We start from the raw sequence: 19,647 nt of genomic DNA, 5'->3' as shown, positions 1-19,647 counted from the left end.
CTGCGAGCTGGATAGCCCTCGCAGGCAGTTCAATAATCATCTCCAGTAGCCTCGTTCGTCTGACATCGCGGGCTGGATTGCCCCCGCGAGCCGTTCAATCCTCGTTGGGGCGCAGAATTACTCCTCGTCGGCCACCTGGACCATTTGCAAACGTCGGTCGCTTCGCTTCCGGCGTAGGTAATCGTACAGGAGGCGAGAGAATGGACGCTGGTTCCCATGTCGGCTCGTCATAGCCGACCCACTTCACCTTGAACTCTCGGACGGCCCGGTGAGTGCTCGTTGACAACGGTGTCCGGTCATCGAGGATAGCCTCGACTTCATACTCGCCGTACAGGCGGTCCGGCTCAAAACTGTCTTTAGGCAGTAATTCCTCGTCGAAGTCAAGACCAGTGTCTTCGGCGACCTCACGAGCCAAACGAACCCTCGGTCGGCCTTTGAACTCGTCCACTGACTTGAGTCGTGAAACATGCACCACCGGGTAGAACCGGTATCCACTCCACTTCGGTCGGGTAATTCCAACTCATACGCAAATTCGTCGACCTTCTTCTTCACGCGGAACGGTCCGTGCCACCGATGGGCTAGTTTCTTGGTCAGTCCTGGTCGAACCCGCTCCATGTACAGCCACACGCTGCTCCCGGGCTGCAAAGAAAACCTCGTTCTCGTCACTGCAGCTCTACTATGGTCAGGGGAACTCGGTGCCCGGTCGACCGAGGTTCTATTCTCGTTGACGCCTCCTTCTCCTTCATGCCAAGCGACGCATTGTGCTCTTCAGCTCTCCGAGCCTTTTCCGCGGCTTGGTACTCTTGGGCCATCCTCAGGGCGATTTCCTGCTGTCGGTTGACCTCTCGGCGCCATGCTACCGCGTCAGTTTGGCTACCGAAGCCTCGTTTGAGTGACGAGGACATTGCCTTGAGCGTCGACTGTGCATCCCACCCATGAACGAGGTAAAACGGAGTTTCCTTCCTCGTCGTATCACGGGAGCTATTGATGGCGAAGATCAGTCTTTCTGCGATCTCATCCCAATCCTGCTGTAGTGGGTCTTCAGCGTATACGCGGACTGACTGCATGATCGTCTTCACCGATCTCTCCTGCTGGCGGTTGGCCTGCGGGCGGTAGCTCAGGGTCGCTCTCGACCGAGACTGCATCATTTCCGCAAAGGCTTGGAAGACCTCGCTCATAAATCGAGGATCTCGGTCATGACGGATCAAGGACGGTGCTCCAAAACGTCGGTAGACACACTCCTCGAAAGCTTGCGCAACGAGTAAGGCGGTAGTGTTAGACATGGCTTTGCCCATCACGAATCCCGTGAACAAGCATTGGAATAGCAGGAGAGCCGTGTTGCCACGGCGACTCTTCGGTAGCGGTATCACGAAGTCCATAGAGACTAGTTGGAAGGGTCTCTCGGCTAGGATGTTCCCTGGCGAGTACCCGCGGAACTGAGGTCGGCTCTTACTTGAACTGCAGTCAGGGCACGACTTAACGTGTTTCTCCACATCGGCATACTGGCCGATCCAGTAATAGTCTCTCGCCGCTCGATGTAGCGTACGGGTAATACCTTGATGACCGCCTTCAAGTGAGTCGTGACAGCTTTGCAGGACCTCTTGGATCATCGTTGTGGGCACCACGAGTCTCATCTTCAACTCGGCTTGCTCGCCGTCACTTGAACGACGGCTCGTTCTTGTGTAATATAGCACATCGTCCTCGCTCAACACAAATTGGTCCGCCATTTTCCATGCATCTCGTGCGAGGTTTGGCAGAAGCTACCACGGCCCATACTGTGTTGGCCGAGGGTATGTCCTCGACGACGCAACCGTCAGCAGCCTCGTAGAAGACTTCAGCGATACGGTTTAGCTTCATCAGCTCTAATACTCGGTCGTCCGACGATACCACCGTAGACTCCTTGCACTCGAGAGTCTCGCTTGCCAGAGAGTCGGCCGCAGCGTTAAACTCTCTCACCACATGCAGGTACTTCACCGACCGAAGCTTGGCCGTGAGTTCTTGGTGGTGGCTGAGTTGTTGCAGCAATGACTCCTTCCGACAGGCTATCACCCCTAGGGCTTGCTGGATCGCGAGCCTCGAGTCGCCAACGACAACTAGATCGTCGACTCCATGCTGTAATGCAGCAGAGACGCCGTTGTTCATCCCGGTGTACTCAGCGAGGTTGACCGTGGTGTTCTCGAGGTAAGCGCTCGCAGCAAGCACTACTGTCCACTCTGGTAGCTCCCATAGTATCCACGAGCAACTGCCGTATCCACCGTTCTTCTCGGTCTTCGCAGACCCGTCAAACGACATAATGAAACCTCGGTAGGACCGCGGTAGGCGTGTGTAGAGCAGATGCGGGTCCAAACGAGGAGTTGGTGATCCTCGTGTCCGGGGTGTGACCAACGCCAGTGACTTATCCAAGTCAACGAAGTTCGTCAAGCCGGCTTGAAGTAGCTGAGCAAACGAACAGTCGGTTTCTTTGACTCGTTCGACCAACAGGTGCCACGGCGACAGCAAGACGGTGAACTGGGTAGCCCGACCGAACAATGTCTTGGACTTGTGGACCCAGTCGAGTGTCGAAAACCGAGTGTAGACCCGGATTCGCTGTCCAACGAGTTGAGTATAACACACCTTCAGTATCAGCAGAAGCGCGAGGACCTCTTTCTCGGCCGGGTGATAATTCATCTCAGCATCCTTCAAAACACGGCCGCAGAAGCGAACGGGGTGTAGTTTGCCCTCGTGCTCTTGCATCAACGTGGAACTTAGAGCCCACTTGTTGGCGAACAACATGACATGCACTTCCTTCTTCCGGTCGAAGTGTCGAAGTATCGGTGCTGCCGAAACCTTCTGTTGGAGCATCGCGAAGCTGTGCTTGGCCGCGGCGAGGTCACCCCCGGGCTGGAAGTCCTCGTCCTTAAGCTGGTACAGCGCTGCTCCATAGACCGCGAAGTCTTGGATGAAGCGACTGTAATAGTTGAGTGCCCCAAGGAAGGACTGCATTCCTTTCCTTGTTGACGGGAACGGAAGCTCGGTCACTCCAGCCAGCTTCTTAGCGTCCGGTCGGATACCTTCTGCCGAGACTTCGTGGGACAGGAAGTCTACTTTGGACTGCACAAAGATGCTCTTCGTAAAGCTGATACTAATACGGCACTCTTCAAACCGTGCCAGCAATCGGTCTAGCGTCGCCAAGCACGACTCGAAAGTCTCGGCACCGAAACAGATATCATCCAGGAATGACCGGCGACTGAATACTGGTGTCAACGAGGAGTCATCGGGCTCCCCGTTGGCGAACATGTCGGCGATAGGGCTGTTGACCAGTTCGGCTACAGCTCCCTTACCAAGCGAGTTATCTCGGTCGGCCTCGAACTTGGTCCGGAATGGCTTTGCCGTGCCAGTCGAAGCCTCGTTCACCCCAGCATGAGCTTCCTTGTCAGGTTCTTCAGCTAGACGCATGTGCTCCGAGAATTTAAACCATCCTCCCTTCGGTTGGACGAAGCCCCAAAGCGCGTTGTCAATCATGCGTTGATAGATCATCGGTGCGTTCTTCAGGCCGAAAGGCATACGCAACCATTCGAAGTGCCCCAGTGCGCAGACGAAAGCAGAGATCTTCCGAGCTCGTTCGGTCATCATAATGGCCCAGAAGCCGCTAGCGGCGTCAAACGAGCAGAACCACAAGTACGCCTCCATGTCCGTCAGTAAGTCATCCACCAGGGGCATGGCGTACTCCATAATCTCGGTGATCGCATTAACGAGTTTGTAGCCGATACACAGGCGGATATCCACCCCATTCTTCTTCAGGACGATGACGATTGGCGACGCCCATGAGCTGTCCGAGAAGGAGATAAGCCCGGCCTTCAGCAGACCCTTCAGCAATTCGTACAGCTTACCGAGGAAGCGAAGCGGGGTCCGCCGGGCCTTCTGCTTGATTGGCGCGTGCCCCTGTACATTGATGTCACACACGATCTCGTAGGCTGGAGGCGGCAGGGCGTTGCCGCTCGCAATCATGATCTTCTCGTGGCTCTTCAGCACATCGACCAGGGCCGGCTGCTGCTTCTCGCTGAGTTCGTCACTCTGGACGTTTTGCCCCGAGTAGTCCAGCGTCGTCTCCGACGCTTCGGTTAGGTCCGGCAAGAACGCCAGCTCTTGCGCGTAGTCGGTAAGCTCAATCTCGTTCGCGACGTGCTCCGAAACGTCGTTCACGATGTCATCACCTTCGCTAGACCCTTCTGCAACCATGGCATGCATGACCGAGATACAGGTCGCCTCCAGTAGCTGCCATCGATCGCACTTAGATCCGAATCATGGAATTCAGTGTCGGCGTCAGCGGTGGAGGTTCCGGCTTCAGTAAGAACGTCGTTAGGCCCTGGGTCGTGCTCACCCCAGTCGACTTCGCTACTACACACCGCAGCCGACGTTTCCTCTGGCTCCAGGCTGGACGCAGCGGTGCCTGTTGGCAGGACATCCCATGTAGTTATCTCGGCCACTGCTACCACGTCGCGGTCATTCTCCGAACCGTCGTTCGTTACGCTGTCACCATCACTCAGCTCATCACTGGCTTCCGATGCCTCAACCGAGGCGTATGTCGCTCCCTGGCCGGTGGAGTCAGTACCACTGTTCGGATTCACGGGCAGGCTACCCGCTCGGCTAGGCGGCGAATCTCCGGGTACGTCCGAGTCATCCGACGCGCTGGCTTCGTCGTCCGAACCATCGTTCGACCCACCAGCACGATCCACATCGGTTGTATCAGCTCGAGCGACGTCGACCGAGCCTTCACTGACCCTGGGGTCGTCGTCGTAGCCATGTACATCGGGTGGCGAGTACTCATCATCCAACGGAGCTTGTTGACGACCTTCTGGCCATGGCGGTGCATCCGGTGGCCTCGGCAGGATCTTTCGCGGCATCGGGTAAGTTCGGCGCTCGACCGCAGGCGGCTGTTCAGCCAACCATTGCTCGTAGAGACGAAGTTCTCGTCCTTGCAGAGTCTCATCACGACTCGTTGAATAGGCCAACACCTGCCACTCTTTGTACTTGTTAGAGTCCAACCTCGCGTAGCCGGTCTCTCGCGGTAGTTCACCATGCGGTACCCACAGCACCACGAAGTCATGCTTGGCGCACTGTGCCGCTGTGGTCGTAATATTGGTGAGCCGTACCCACGTCGGCTGCCCCCGTCGAAACCTCGTTACGGTCGGCACGAGCTTGCCCGTGCGTCGTACCCACACATCGTACTCCGAACGAGGTAGCCGCTGGCGCGGTAGTCGAAACTCTCGCCACTCGCGACCGGGTACGTATAAATCCTCGATCGGCCCACACGAAGGCTGCGTGCCGTAAGGTTCGTCATCTTCACCACTCTGCGACTTTAGCAGTGGTACCATGACCTCGTCCGGAAGGCGTGCGGTGCCATGAAATACATCCAGCCGGATTCCACCCGGGATCATGAAGTCCATCCCAAGGACCACATCCACCCCGGTACTGTGATCCATTATCCACATTTCAAATTCGTAGGCCTGCTCCCACCCGAGGGTGATCTTGACGAGCGCCCGTCGCCGGGTCTCCATCACCCCTGGGTTGATGCCGCGGACTTCGAGACTTCGTCCGTGGTCCCGGACTTCTCGCACACGTTGCCGCTTGGCGAAGCTGGCAGAAATCACGGTAACATTCGCTCCAGTGTCAAGGAGTATCCTCGTTCGCGCGTCGTCCACTGCGCCATTGACCAAAGCCCTCATTCGCTTCCTCTTGTCGTATCGTTGGGACGACCACCACCCCAGTCTCTCACCGGGCAGTAATTTCACCGCCCGAACGAGGTTCCGAGGTGGTCCCCTGATCTGGGCTAGACTTGTGATCAAAGCCTCGGTCGGGTGTCCATCACGTTCATCATCATCATCTTCATCAATACCAATCACAACGAGACTTGCGTCCCGGTTCTCTCCATTTTTCGTCGGTTTCACACGTTCATTGTTCTTCAGGTCGTCAGGCCGTTTGCTTTCGCCCGTGAACGCGAACAGATTGTCCGCATCAACAGCAGGCTCAGCTAACTGTGGCAGCCCGATTGGGACCAACCCAGTTTCAGTTGGCGGGCTGCCTAGTTTAAATGGCTTCCATACATCAGGCTTTGCAGCTCTGGCGACAGATCCTTCTTGTCGACCTTGGACTTCAGGAGCTTGGTGAGCTCGTGGAGTGCTTCACACTTCCCAGCGTCGTGCACCTGTTTGCACAGTTTGCAGCGCCGGTTCCAGAAGTGCACCGAGTGGGACGGGCTTCCGCACGCGGCACACGGCCCATACTAGCGTCGACCATCTCGTTCACGGTTGGACGGGCCTCCTCCGTTCCTGAAGCGTCGGTTATCAGACCGAGCGAACGTTCCTTCGGCTGCGGCCCTGCGCTCAGCATCGTTAGCGGCAGCGACATGTCCGGTAGACTCGTTTGAGTCGTAATCGTCATCCGAATCCTCGTCCGATTGTTGGTCGTCCGAGTGCTGGCGTCCGTCCTCAAAGCAATCCTCGTTCGCCCCAGCATCGCGTCGGGGGGCGTATGAAGCCTCGTTACGCGCACCCACCGAGTCCCTGACGTTCCATTCTGCCATCACATCGGCCAGCGCGTCAACCAAAGTGACTCGGGACTGGTACGGCGATCCATCGCGTCGGTCACGGCGACGGTCGTCTTCACTGCGGTCGTTGCGGCGGTCGTTGTCACGGCGACGTCGTTCGCGACGGTCTTCGTCGTGGTAGCGTCGTTCGCGGCGGTAGCCACCACGAGAATCCTCGTTCGACCTCGCATCGCGTCGACGTCCATCGTCTTGACTCCGAGAGCGGCGGAACGACGATTCTAGGTTCGATTTGCGGTCACGGTGACGCAGGATGTCGTTGATCATGTCTTCGAGGTCATGGATGCTCTTGACCCGGACGTGGCACAGACGGTCTTCTAAATTTCGGTCGTCACACGTGACCAAGAAGTGTTCCACGTGGTCCTTCGCGTCACGACCACCGTTCTCAAATTGCACACCGGCGTTGCGAGCGTAGCCGTTGAGCCGGTTGAGGTAGTCACAAACGTGTTCCTTGTCTTCTCGCTTGGCCGAGTAGTACCGAGCCTTCGCAGACTGGGAAAACTTCGAGCAATAGTACTTGATGAACGCCTCGCTCAGCAACTTCCACGAGCGTTTCGTCTTGCGTGGGAGCTGGCGACACCAGTGCAGGGCTCCATCCCTGAGCTTAAGTTCGAACGGCATACACCACTCGTTGGGTGGTGCATGCGTCCCTTCATCTCATAGATGAACGTTCGGAGCCACTGCATGGAGTGCTCGCTCTTGTCGCGCGTTCCGTAGAACGGCTTGATGTTGGCGAGAGGCAAATGCGTGGCGATCTCGAGCTTTGGGGTTGAGCTCTGGTTGTCGGTCGCGCTTAGCTCGCACACCTGACGTGCCCATTCGCTCGGTAGGTCCCCTTCGTAGTAGCCGGGCCCGTGGTCGTCGTCGCTGTCCGACGAATCATCTTGGAGGTCGTAACGTCGGCCGGACCGACGACCGGTCGCTCCGCGCGTGCCAGGCGTGGCGAATGAAGCCTCGTTCTCCCTAGCCAGACGTTCACTACGGCCCGTGGATCGTGGAGTTACCATGTGCGAGTCTTGCATGTACGGCGAGGCTTCGCCCTTGGTTGCAAAGACACCGTCATCAGTGGCTCCCTTCCGAGGGGTCGCTGGTAGCGGGACCTTCGACGGGTCTACTGCCTCCGAGGTCGAACGAAGCATCGTTGGGCCTCGCGAACTGACGTCCGCCACTCCAAATGCATTACGTAGCTTCTTCCTCCACTTGGTTAACGCCGTGGCCGCGGCGGTCGGCGTCCAACTCGCGAGCGCAGCCTCCGTGGGGAGGATCTGGGGTTCGCACCCCATAGCTCGCAGGAGGTCCACAGTATTCTGCGCAACGTGCCGAGTGCTCGTTGAGTTGATCGGCGTAGCCAACGCTCCTCCGAGGTCCATCCAGATGGCCTGGCGGACTTGCTTCGGGGAGAACAACTGCATCCATTCGCTCTTGGTCTTCATCAGGTCTAGGCACCGGCCTAGGATCTTGTTGGCCGCCGGAGTATCCCCGTTGAGGGGAGAACGAGTACCAACCGGCTTGGAGGTTGCCCCTCCTACCGTCACCGAGGGTTTGAAGTCCTCGGTGGCGCCGCCATCCGCGTCGTAGGCGGGCTCGGGGCCCGGCATGTCCTTGAACGTGTCGGAGAGGTCGCGGGTAATCGACCTTGATCCTCCACTGCGACCTGCCGACACAACCTCAGCTTCCGAAGTCTCGGACATCGCAGTCCGGACATCCCAGTCATCATCTTCGTCATCTTCGTTGGCGTCCGAGGAATCAATCGCCGTTTCGTAGCTCACCGAACGCTCGTCAATCGACTCCATCCGATCCGTCGTTGGGGTCGAGAATGAGCTTCCGGAGCACACCGAAGTCTCGTTGCGCGTTCCACTCGACTTGGCCGGCGTTGCTGGTCCCGCTGACTTGACTCCCTTCGCCATCTTCTCTCTTCTTCTTCTTCTTCTTCTTCTCTTCGCTCGTTGGGGGTAAAGACCTACAACAACCAAGACACACAGAAGGTCACACCAATCCCGGGTCGCGGCACCAGTTGTGGTGTGGTAATACCACTTAAACTCTCTTCTACCAAAAGGTATTAGAGACACCAACAACACGCTAACCCGCAAAGGTAAGCGCTTATTGGATCAAAACCTGAAGACCAGGAACGATCCCTTACACCGGGTCGGTTGCAAGCGCCTCTGTGCACCTTAGGTTATCTTCGGTCAACCCAAAAACCTGTACCACTAGCCACGAGCTAAGGCTAGGATACTATGTACCGCTTTCGCGCAACCCCACTGCAGTCCCTCAGAAAGGAAGGGTACCGGCGTGTTAGGCCTTATACAGGGGGACCAAGGTAAAACCTCGGTAGGTAGACTAATACACTCAGGGACACTCTACTCCCACAAATATATACTGAACGATACTCTAATACCGTTCCTGCCTCTCCGGCCACACCAACTCTTGGCGCTGCCAAGGAAACTCTCGGTCAATGCACGATAAGCTCCCCGACAGGCATCCACACGCAGCCGAGCGTGCCCAGGCACTACAATAAGCTAGCTACACTTACCGAAGTCGGACTTGACCCTTGTTGGCTTTGGGGGAAGACTGTCTTTTTATTACTGAGTTTTCTGAGGCCCTGGGGGCCTCGTTCTGGCCATCCTATGATGAGTCCTATGTCCCTATACAAATATCTAGTGTGAACGATCGCAATAAGGCGATTCTGGACACATCAAATGACGATCGCGGCTACACTAATAAGTGCGGCCGAAGTACGTAACAAAATGCATCTGTACCTAAAAGTGGGTACCATGAAGCCTCGTTCGGGGTTCTATTAGGACCCGACGAGGCTTCGGCCACTGCCGGTCACTCTACCGAGGATAATGTCATCATCCAATCAGAAGCAGCCATCTCCGTCTCTCGCTTGACCTCGCCTTGATCGCCCCTTGATTGAACTTGATTGTCGGGCTGGCGGGGTCAACAGCGTTGGAAACTGCCACTTTCCAATACCACACGGCTCTCTCCTCGGCGACACCGAAGATCTATCGCGCCGTAAAAACCTAGCCACCGCAGCGCTCCACCGGATGTGGAAGATCTGGCTTCGGCTGTCAAAGACAGGCCGAGCGAGTCGAGCAAATGGAGCGGCAGACAACGGCTCACGCTTCCGATGGTCCTCGACGCCGACCTCCAGACTCTTTCATCCGGGCACAGTCTTCGTCGTTCTCCCGATCTTTACCTCCTTCGCCTTTGCGCGCAGGATCGAAAAAGCTGGAAGCACCTGACGGAGGCCCTACTTGCGTACGTGCCGATTGACGGACTCTGGTCGAGAGCAGAGAGAGAATTAGAGAGATGGGAGATAACCCGACGCATGCGGAAGTTGACCCACCAAGGTGGTAAGACGGCTCGCGAAAAGCGTTCACAATACAATATACCATAGTAATATACTAGTGGAAGATAACAGGATACTAAAGTACTAGTATCATCGAGCCCGATATCTCGACTACTATATTAGTATTAATACATTATTATAAATTACTTCATAGTAATTTCAATGGTCGACCTTCAAAAAGCCTATATCTCTGTCACTGAACGCTTCACACAGTCGGATTCTTCGTGCATAAATTTTCCTTTTACGAGCATCAGTTCAATCTTGTTGTCAGAGCTGACGCGGGGATCGTGGGGTCGGTCGAACCGCTGCCAAATTGCCAGTGGCAATCCACAGCTCAAGCTTGTTGGTCCCCGTTACTAGAGCCGACGATTGGATCGTGTACTCGTACAGCTTGTATATCGGGATGCTCCAGCTCTAAGTAAAAACCAACACCTGAAGTCACTTTAGATCCGTTTAAACGATTCATATTTTGCATTTACCGCTCCCCGTACAAAACGTATAAGACGGGGATCATTCATTCGAGGCGATAATGAGTACGCGCCGCCAACATGCCCTTAACCAGATAGATAGCGTTCTTGAGCCATTCAGTGGATCGAGGCTAGCTGTAGGCGGGACCGACACGAGCAAAGCCGGTCTGGCCGCCAAATGTTTTGCTCGTGTTACAATTTTGTGTACGACAGTGGCCTGGACGTCAAAATATTTCCCTCTGCACTAAATCGACGAGAGTGGGCATGCGGCCAAACATCCCTGGAAGCGGAAAGATTGCCACACGCCTCTAAATTTCTTCTAGTGGGAGGCAGTAGTCAGCATTAGTAAATGTGGCCGATCTGAGTTACTAATTACTGCAGCAGTATTAGTTGGCTCCTCGTCCCAAAATAATAGCTACTGTAGTATTTAGAGCATCATTTTAATAGTGGCATCAGTGGAATAGCAGTTCAAAACAAATTACTGGCAATCCCTGCACACATGAAGTTGCCCATTGTCATTGCTGACCCCGTGCACGGGACACCAGCCCGAAGATACGGCAATTGACGCTTGCTATAATACCAGCACTTGCCATAGGTAGTTTTGAGATCGATCGGAACAAGGTGTACCCCCTTACTAATGTTCAACTCAAGAGTGCTGCCGTTGAGAAATTGCCAATTTCCAATTGACCTCGGATCTGTGCATATGGTACTGCGTGGCTCGGTTGTCGGCATGCCGCCATGTCCGCAGATGACAAAGTTGAGTGGCCACGCGCTAGATAAACACCTTTGGGTGGCCTGCGATGTGCAAGGTCAACTCGGTGGCTTCAACCGTTTTGGGCCAGTTAACGGCAGCAAATGCACTCTTCCAAAAATGGCAAAGAAAGCAACACCTTCGGGTATATCCCCACCTTGGATCCACACCTTGGATCTCCGTCTAACAGCTCCTTAGCCGCTATGCCGTTGAAGAAACTTCGCAGCCCCCACCGTCGCGCATCCCTGCTTCAATGTCGCTTCCATCATCTTGGAAGATAGTCAGCAATCCGCATTAACTAAAGCACAGCCAACGACTGACATCCACCTCCAAGTCTTCATCCAATGGGGCTCACCAAGATTCGCAGCAAACTGGACGAGTACCAGCGAGATCGAAAAGGGTCGCAGCAATCCCAGTCGCAATCCCGCAAGCAGAGCACGGATTCGACGCTGTCCCGCAAGCAAAGTACCGATTCGACGCTCTCCAGCGACAGCAACAATTCCAAGCCAGATACAGTCAGGCCTCTATCTGATGCCGAGATGCTGGAGCGAGCGCGAGAAGCCCACATGAAGGTCAACTTCGGGTCTCTGGCGTCGGGACCCGAATGGGGCGGACCGTGGCAACGAGTGGAAAGCGCTGACCAGTTTGTGGTTTTCCGGGGCAAGTCCGCTACGAGCAGCAAGTGCACTGAGAACGGGGTGGAAGTCATGTGCGCCGGCGAACTTGAAGCTAGCGTGGAGGAGGTCGCCAGCATTCTTCGGTCCAGCTCGGAAGCTGAGCACAACGCCGCCATGAACGGATTGTACAACAAAGGCTTCATCTTCGGCTCCTTCGAGCGTGACGTTCAATGCTCCGAAAGCGAGAACCAGAACGATGACGATGACGATGACGATATCGACAGCGACGAGCAGCTCGCGGTGAAGACCAAGAGCTTCTCGCGCACGGCCATGCTGGCGCGCAACGAGCAGTGGTGCTACTTCGACTACTTCCAGCGCAAGAAGGACCGCGACGGGTTTATGATCTCCAAGCGTGCGCTGCCTGCGACGGAGACGACACCCGGTCGCATCGTAGTGGCCAACGCGAAGGTGGATCAACTGCACGGGTTGAACGCGTCCTATCTAGTAGATAAACTGCCCGACAGCAAGGGACTCCGCGTGGTGTTCCACGCGTGGTTTGACCAGAAGAACATTCCTGCCCCCACCAGCCACAGGAAGTTTTCCAGACGCAAGAGCGATGAGAGCACAGCAAGCACGAGCTCCGATGCCTCCAACTCCAGCACACGTTCCGATTCATTCGACTTCGGCGACAGTACCAAGCACAAGGCCCAAATGCGTCGCCTGCTAGCGCTAGCTCACGGCGTCACAAAACTCCCCGACCTCGTTCGACGTCGGCGCTTTGGCGTGCAAGTACCCGCGGATCTTAGCGCTGTTCACGTCCAGAACACACGCTGTCCATGTTGCACGCACAGCCTTGCTCCCGTCAAGTTGTCGCTCTCAATGGCTGCGTCAGCTATTGCGAATCGGAGTTTGGGATCTCTCAAGCAGGACACAAGACGGTGCTTCCTCTGCGGGTATCTAGTGTGTGTTGACTGCTGGAGCGCCGAGCACATGGAAAGTATGACAGGTCGAGTCGCTGCCATTGTTGTTTGTACCCGATGTCGCGCTAACGTCCAAGCGTGCGAATACTCGGAAGTGTTTGCCGGCACAGCAGAGCAACGAGCTAAACACCGCGGTCCACCTCGTGTGGTCGAAGACTCGAACGATAATAAGCCCACGATATCGCTGCTGATCGATTTCTTATCGGCTTCGCTACTCAACGCGACAGCAGGAAGCCCCGAGCATGCGGCCGCCATGGCTGTGATTCGGACGCTGCTCCGACAAAGCCAAGAAGATTCGGAAGACTCGTCGGACTCGGACTTTGACTCGGAGGAATACGATGGAGACGACGACGAAGAGGACGACAACAACGAGGAAGCTGAACGCTTGGCCACCCGGTTTAAGGTACTAGGCGAGCTTCTAGGCGACGAGAATAAATTACCGGCCTTGGACGCCTGCAAGCTCGGGAACGGAGACCAACGTAACTATCCTCTGGACCTTCCCGATGACCCGACAGTCGACGTTCCCCGCTCTCCGATACCCAGCAATGAGGCGGATCGCCTCGCGGCTGGGAAATCCTCCGGGCTGCTTCAACTCGCCGACCTGCTCGCACCCGAGAAACCCCCAGCGACGACGGACGTCTCCGTACCGAAGCCGGACACCCACGACCTGCAGCTACTGTGCCACCTCGCCGTCAAGGCGCTGGGCTGCGCCTATTCCTTCGTGACGGTCATGTGCTCAAAGCACGAGCACGTTCTGGCTGGAACGCACCCAGACTTCTGCGGCGCCGCCGTGCCTCGGGAGCAGACGACGTGCCAGCACGCGCTCATGTCTCCGCATCCGTTCATGGCGGCGCACCACGAGGCCGACATCCGCTTCCACAAGCTCGGAGCCACCTCGCACGTCCCCATTCGGTTCTACGTCGGCTTCCCACTCAAAGTGCCGCTTGCTAACAGCGGTGAGGACCTGACCGTGGGAATGCTCTGCTGCATCGACTCCAAGCCGCGCGCGGAGATCACGCGCACGCAGTACGGGACCATGAAGCGCCTCGCCAGCACCGCCAAACACTTTTTGCTGCAAAAGAGTCGGCAATTGCAGTTGCAACAACAGCCATGAACCGGAACCTCGGACTGAACTCTGCTCGCACCATGTAGCAATACTATCCGTTGCATTTTACTAGACATTCATCTCTGAGTTCAGGGCCAGAAACCATCGGCGCGTCGTACCCCTGGAATTGAGATGTCAAAGCGGAGTGGCTTGTTCGCGATAAAGATCAAAAAGATGTTGTTGCTTTGGTTTGTGGCCGATGGCTGTCGCTGTCGTGGTCAACTTCGAACTTTAGTTCCACTGGAGTGTTGAGCCCCGTGCACCAAGTTGTGTGGACTCTCATCCTCGATCTCCGGACGGAATCATGGCTGCCGAGCTCGCCTCACCCCAGTTGGGGTCGACGAGCAGACGGTCTAAACTAACCACTGAAAGCAACATCAACAGCTTCAAGGCCGGTGAACGAACGGAGACAGAGACCGGCGGAACAGCCCTGTATAGCTCCTAATGAAACTTCCCCGACAATACTGGGCACTAGCCCCCATGCGCGAGGGCACTCTCCCCCCCCCCCTTTCAGCCTTCAGAGCCAAAACTGCAACGAACGACTAACATCTCCGTCGACGCACTCCGTTCTCATCACCCACTGCGGCTGTATCGACTTTGCCTCGCCCATGAGTTTCGCCAAGATCCGCAGTATGTTTGACGACGCGAACAAGCGACGCCAGCGTGGATGGAGCGGTTCCCAATACTCCCTCCGACTTCAGCAGGAACACGTTCGACCCAGCCGCCTCCTATCCAGCGGCGATGTCGACTGTGAATCGATTTCCGACGTCAACGTGTACAAGTACAAGCCTCCTTCCGACACAGAGATGCTCGATCGAGCTCGAGCAGCGCACAACAGTGTGGATTTTGAGTCGCTCGCCGCTGGACCAGAGAGTAGCGGACCGTGGCAGCGCGTGGAAGGGAAAGACAACTTTGTTGTGTTCAAGCGCCCGTCGTCTGCAGAGATCAAAGAGAACAAACTACCGGGCCTCGAGGTCATGTGTGCAGGGTGCCTCGATGCAAGCCTCGAGGAAGTGGCGAGTGTTCTCCGATCTAACTCCGAGATGGAACATTCCAACACCATGGAGGGGCTTTACGCCAAGAACTTCATTTTCGGCTCCCTCGATCGCGAGGTGCCATCGCTGGAGGAGCATCAGAACCAAGACGACGACTCGAACGCTGACACGAGCGAGCAGCTCAGCGTCAAGACCAGCAGTTTCAAGCGCACGACAGCCTTCGGGCGCAACGAGCAGTGGTGCTTCACCGACCTCTTCCAGCGGAGTATTGAACGAGACGGGTTCACCGTAACGCAGTGCGCCTTGCCACCTTACGAGCCTACTCATGGCCGCGTTGTTGCGGTCAACGCTCGAGTGGATCAGCTGTATGGACTCAACGCCGCGTGCTTGGTCAATCGGCTACCAGAGAGTAAGGGCCTGCGAGTCGTGTACAACGCGTGGTTCGAGGAGCTTCTCATCGTCGAGGGCTCTGTCAACGGTAGCGACAGGAGTTTGTACCTTGGCAACAGCCGACGAAGCTCTGCATTAAGCGTGACGTCGTCCTCGAGCTCGAACAACGTCGAGCTCTCCATGGCGAGCAGCGATAGTCGGAGCTCGGGATTGAGCGAGGTGTCTTCCACCTCGAGCGCTGCAGCTCTTTATGAGGCCGCAGACGGCAAGGCTCAGCTTCGACGACTGCTGTCGCTAGCTCACGGCATGACAAAGCTTCCCGATCTCATCCGACGACGTCGGTTTGGGCTACAAGTGCCCGCCGACTTGGAAAATGTGCAAGTAGCCAACACGCGCTGCCCATGCTGCACTCACAGCTTGGCCCCCGTCAATATGTCGCTTTCAATGGCCGCCTCAGCCATCGCCAAGAGGAGCTTCCGATCGATGAAGATGGACACTAGACGGTGCTATCTGTGTGGATATCTCGTGTGCATCGACTGCTGGAACGCCGAGTACATGGAGAGCACCGTCGGACGTGTAGTCGCCATCGTAGTTTGCACTCGATGCCACGCCGCAGTGAAAGCTTGCGATTATTCAGAAGCGTTTGCTCCTGGGCAGGAAGACACACGCGGGCCCGTGAAGGTTGTCGCCGACGAACCGGAAAACGCCACAGCCTCGCTGTTGACAGACTTCTTGGCTGCGTCGTTGGCCAACGCTCCGGCCGGTGGCTCTGATCGTGCTGCAATTGTCTCGCTAGTCCGGACATTACTCCAAAGTGAATCCACGGGTAGCGAGAGCGACGAAGTGTACGACGACGACAGCGACTACGAGGAAGAACTCAGCGACGAAGACATAAGCAATAACGTCGCCGTGGTGGAGCTCGGCAAGTACTTGGGCGATGCAGACCAATACCCAGAGCTGGAGTCGTGCGTCTTCGCTAACTCAGAGCGACGAGGGTATGCCATCGATCTTCCGGACGATCCAGTGGCCATGGTTCCGCCCACATTGTACCCGAGCCATGAAGATGCACGCCTTCGACTGATCACCAAGAAGGGGTTGCTGCTGCTCGGCACTCAACTGGCACCGCTAGACCCAGCTCCAGACGTGTCGTACGATGACGTCTGCAACGTCCAGGACCTCGACTTGTTGTGCCAACTTGCTGTGCGCGCTTCGGGCTGCGCCAACGCGTTCGTGTCCATCATGGGCTCGGAACATCTCCACATCTTGTCGTCCTCGAACCCGGCCTTCTGCCACGCCACCATGCCACGAGAGCACACTGTCTGCCAGCACACCATCATGACTCCCAAGCCTTTCATCATCTCGCATCCAGAGGCGGACGTGCGTTTCCACGAGCTTGGAGCCATTAAGGCGCTGTCGACGCGTTGCTACATGGGCTTCCCGCTGAATGTGGCGATAACCGATGAGAACGAGACCACCGAGGGTGAAATGGCGATTGGAACGCTGTGCTGCGTCGACCCAAGCGCTCGGTCTGAGCTCACACATTCGCAGTACACCACCTTGACGAGGCTTGCGGACACGGCGTCCAGGTTAATCCAGCTTAAGGGTCGCCAGCTTCTACAGCAGCACCGTGATCTACATGCAGTCGTATCCTAGTAGGTCAATGGAGCAGCAATATGTACAACGTTTTACGTTGATTGAGGAGTCCATGTGCATGTAGAGTTTGATGCCAACCGCACCCATGGGCTCACATCTCAACAGGGAAGCACAGATCGTCTTGATGATGCAGCGTCTATTGGTTTGCAAACCGCTACACCCGGAGAAAAGCGGCCAGTGCTGCCTTGGAAACACGCAGGTCTGCACTGCTGTCAAGAAACTCTTGTACGGCTTCGAAGCCTTCTTCGTCGTAGTACTGCAAACCGAGTTGATGCCGAAACGCAGCAGCATCAAATGCTCTATCGCAAGTAAGCTCGCCGTCGTTGTCTGCAGCCGTAGACACAATCGACTTGGTTGCGTGCAAGGCGGACGAGAGCTCGTGGATGGAAACCTTGTCACCATTATCCGACGAGATGACCCTACAAGAGCAAAACCAGACAAAGAGCGGCCGCAGTGATCAACATGTCAATGGACTTTCGCGCAACAAACGAGTTGCAAGTGTAATCATGAGCATGAGCATGAACACGTGTACCCGAACGCCTGGTCGAACTGCTCCCGCTCGCTGCTCTCCAGCACCTGCACGCCGCATGCGTTGAGCTGATCTATTATCCTGTCACATACATACGTGCAATCGGAGAGCTCCACCCATCCACCCACCTTGGACAAGAAGATCTTTTGGAAGTCCGCGAGGTCGATGGTGTTCGTGTCCGTGTAGTCGAACTCGTACACGAGCGCTTGAGCTTCACCCTTTGCAGCGTTGAAGCCCAGGGCTCGCAGACACAACTTGAGCTGCTTGACGGTCATGACTTCGGATCCTTCCGTTGCCAGCTCGAAGACCACGCGGCTCTCGCACTCCTGAGCGGAGCTCAACCGCTTGTCCTTGATACGCTGCAGCACCGTTGCCATTGTCCTTTCACCAAGCAGCCAGATTTTTCAATGCGCTTGCACAAGCTGCACCATCAGCAACAACCGTCAAGCACAAAACGGTTAGCAAGTGGCACGGCAAGACCCAGAATAGGCACCTCCACCTTGGAGGTGACCTCCATCTTCAAGACTCGCAGCTGCAAATCACAGCTGCACCGCTAACGTAGAACAAGATAAATTGATTGATTTCAAGCAGGCGATGGGCGCGACCCAAGCAGCACAAACACGTCCAGACACAGCAAGCAGGTCGCGCTAGAGTTTGCTGCCCGCCTCGCTTCATTGGCGCGCGAGGATCTCGACGGCGTCGGCCTTCTCCTCCGTGAGCTCCGTCGCCGTGGCCTTCATCATGGCGTCGATGCGGGACGAGGTGGGCAGGCCGTTGACCACCTCGTAGGCGCCGTTGCCCGTGCACTTGACCGGGAACGAGTAGATGAGCCCCTCGGGCACGCCGTACTTGTTGCCGTCCGAGCAGATGGCCATGGACACGTACTCGCCGTCCTTGGAGCCGTTGAACCAGTCGCGCAGATGCGCGCCGATGGCCGCGGCGGCCGACATGGCGCTCGAGAGCTTGCGCGCCTTGATGATTGCCGCGCCGCGCTCCTGCACGTCCTTGACGAGCTTGCTCTCGACCCAGTCCTTGTCCGAGACGACCTTGTCGAGCGGCTGGCCCTGGACCTCGGCGTACGTGACGTCGGGCACCTGCGTGCTCGAGTGGTTGCCCCAGATCACGACCTTGCTGACGTCCTTGGACGTGACCTTGGCGCTCCGGGTCTCGTTGACCTTCTCCACGAGGAACGAGCGCAGGCGCTCGTGGTCCAGGCGCGTGAGCGCCGAGAAGTTCTTGCGCGGGATGCTGGGCGCGTTCTCCATGGCGATGAGGCAGTTGGTGTTGGCCGGGTTGGCCACCACGAGCACCTTGACGTCGCGCGACGCGTACTTGTCGATGGCGGCGCCCTGGGCCTTGAAGATCGTCACGTTCTTCTCGATCAGGTCCTTGCGCTGCATGCCCTGCTTGCGCGGGAAGCCGCCCACGAGGATGGCCACGTCCGCGTCCTTGAAGGCCGTCTCCAGGTTGGACGTGGGCACGATGGCGTCCACGAGGTTGAAGGCGCAGTCCTGCAGCTCCATCTTGACGCCCTCCAGCGCCTCCTGGGCGGGCGGGATGTCCAGCAGCCGCAGCTCCACGCGCTGCGTCGGGCCGAACACGTGGCCGATGCAGACTGGCGGCGGCGGCAACAAGCAGCAATAGGCAGAGGGTGTTAGTTAAGACCACAGTGGAGCGGCAGCACGGGGGGTAAAGGTGAAGGGACGCACTGAGAGGCAGCAGCGAGTAGGCGATCTGGCCGGCGGCGCCGGAGACGACGATCTTCAGGGCGGCCATGGCTGGGGAGGCGTGGAGAGTGGAGTGGAGTGGAGTGGAGAGTGTTGGTCTGCGCTCGACGAGGCAAATGCGGAAGTGAGGATCGGTCGGTCTGGGGGTTTGGCTGTTGCACTTCTTTGGTGTAAGATTCTGTTCTTGAAGGCGGAGTGACCCGCGGCGATTTGGTTCAGTTTGTGGAAGTCGTGTAAACGCATACACCCGTCGTATCCGATTTTAGGGTTTGATCTTAAATGAGTAAAATCCCTGCAATATGTAATTAACCTGCCATATCGACCAGATTCAAATGAACACAGACTGAGGGAGTATTGCGGTGGTACAGATAGGGATCAAGTTGATGATTAAGTTGATGATTTGCAACTTTTGCCACACGCCGATTTGGCCGCTTCCCCCGCCGCGTCGCTGCGTCATCCTCCAAGCACCAAATGCGCAATGCACGGCGGAAAAGGCTGCCG

At 56.6% G+C, this 19,647-nt stretch overlaps 5 protein-coding genes across 5 annotated transcripts; 2 read left to right on the top strand and 3 right to left on the bottom strand.

Annotated features, from left to right (window-relative positions):
- Positions 1-7,116: 7,116 nt before the first annotated feature.
- Positions 7,117-8,490, bottom strand: PHYSODRAFT_485335 (hypothetical protein; the record flags this gene model as incomplete). The annotated part of the gene is made up of 1 exon (XM_009520029.1): positions 7,117-8,490. One exon carries the CDS (start codon positions 8,488-8,490, stop codon positions 7,117-7,119), a length of 1,374 nt encoding a protein of 457 aa, XP_009518324.1.
- Positions 8,491-11,494: 3,004 nt separating this feature from the next.
- PHYSODRAFT_384902 (hypothetical protein) lies at positions 11,495-13,840 on the top strand (the record flags this gene model as incomplete). The annotated part of the gene is made up of 1 exon (XM_009520028.1): positions 11,495-13,840. A coding segment is annotated over one exon (2,346 nt), but the record flags the coding sequence as incomplete, so codon positions are not given.
- An 818-nt stretch (positions 13,841-14,658) lies between these two features.
- On the top strand, positions 14,659-16,890 carry PHYSODRAFT_481595 (hypothetical protein; the record flags this gene model as incomplete). Its single annotated transcript, XM_009520027.1, has 1 exon — positions 14,659-16,890. The coding sequence occupies one exon, from the start codon at positions 14,659-14,661 to the stop codon at positions 16,888-16,890; it is 2,232 nt and encodes a 743-aa protein (XP_009518322.1).
- A 504-nt stretch (positions 16,891-17,394) lies between these two features.
- PHYSODRAFT_251189 (hypothetical protein) lies at positions 17,395-17,796 on the bottom strand (the record flags this gene model as incomplete). Its single annotated transcript, XM_009520026.1, has 1 exon — positions 17,395-17,796. One exon carries the CDS (start codon positions 17,794-17,796, stop codon positions 17,395-17,397), a length of 402 nt encoding a protein of 133 aa, XP_009518321.1.
- A 178-nt stretch (positions 17,797-17,974) lies between these two features.
- On the bottom strand, positions 17,975-19,250 carry PHYSODRAFT_358973 (hypothetical protein). Its single transcript, XM_009520025.1, has 2 exons — positions 19,129-19,250; positions 17,975-19,034 (listed from the first exon to the last, which is right to left on the bottom strand). Exons 1-2 carry the CDS (start codon positions 19,193-19,195, stop codon positions 18,091-18,093), a joined length of 1,011 nt encoding a protein of 336 aa, XP_009518320.1. The 5' UTR covers positions 19,196-19,250; the 3' UTR covers positions 17,975-18,090.
- Between the last annotated feature and the right edge of the window lie 397 nt (positions 19,251-19,647).

Source organism: Phytophthora sojae, assembly GCF_000149755.1.
Source record: "Phytophthora sojae unplaced genomic scaffold PHYSOscaffold_2, whole genome shotgun sequence".
In the NCBI taxonomy this organism is placed as follows: domain Eukaryota; phylum Oomycota; class Peronosporomycetes; order Peronosporales; family Peronosporaceae; genus Phytophthora; species Phytophthora sojae.
Note: the sequence above shows the minus strand (reverse complement) of the source record. Positions and strands in the feature narration are given on the sequence as shown.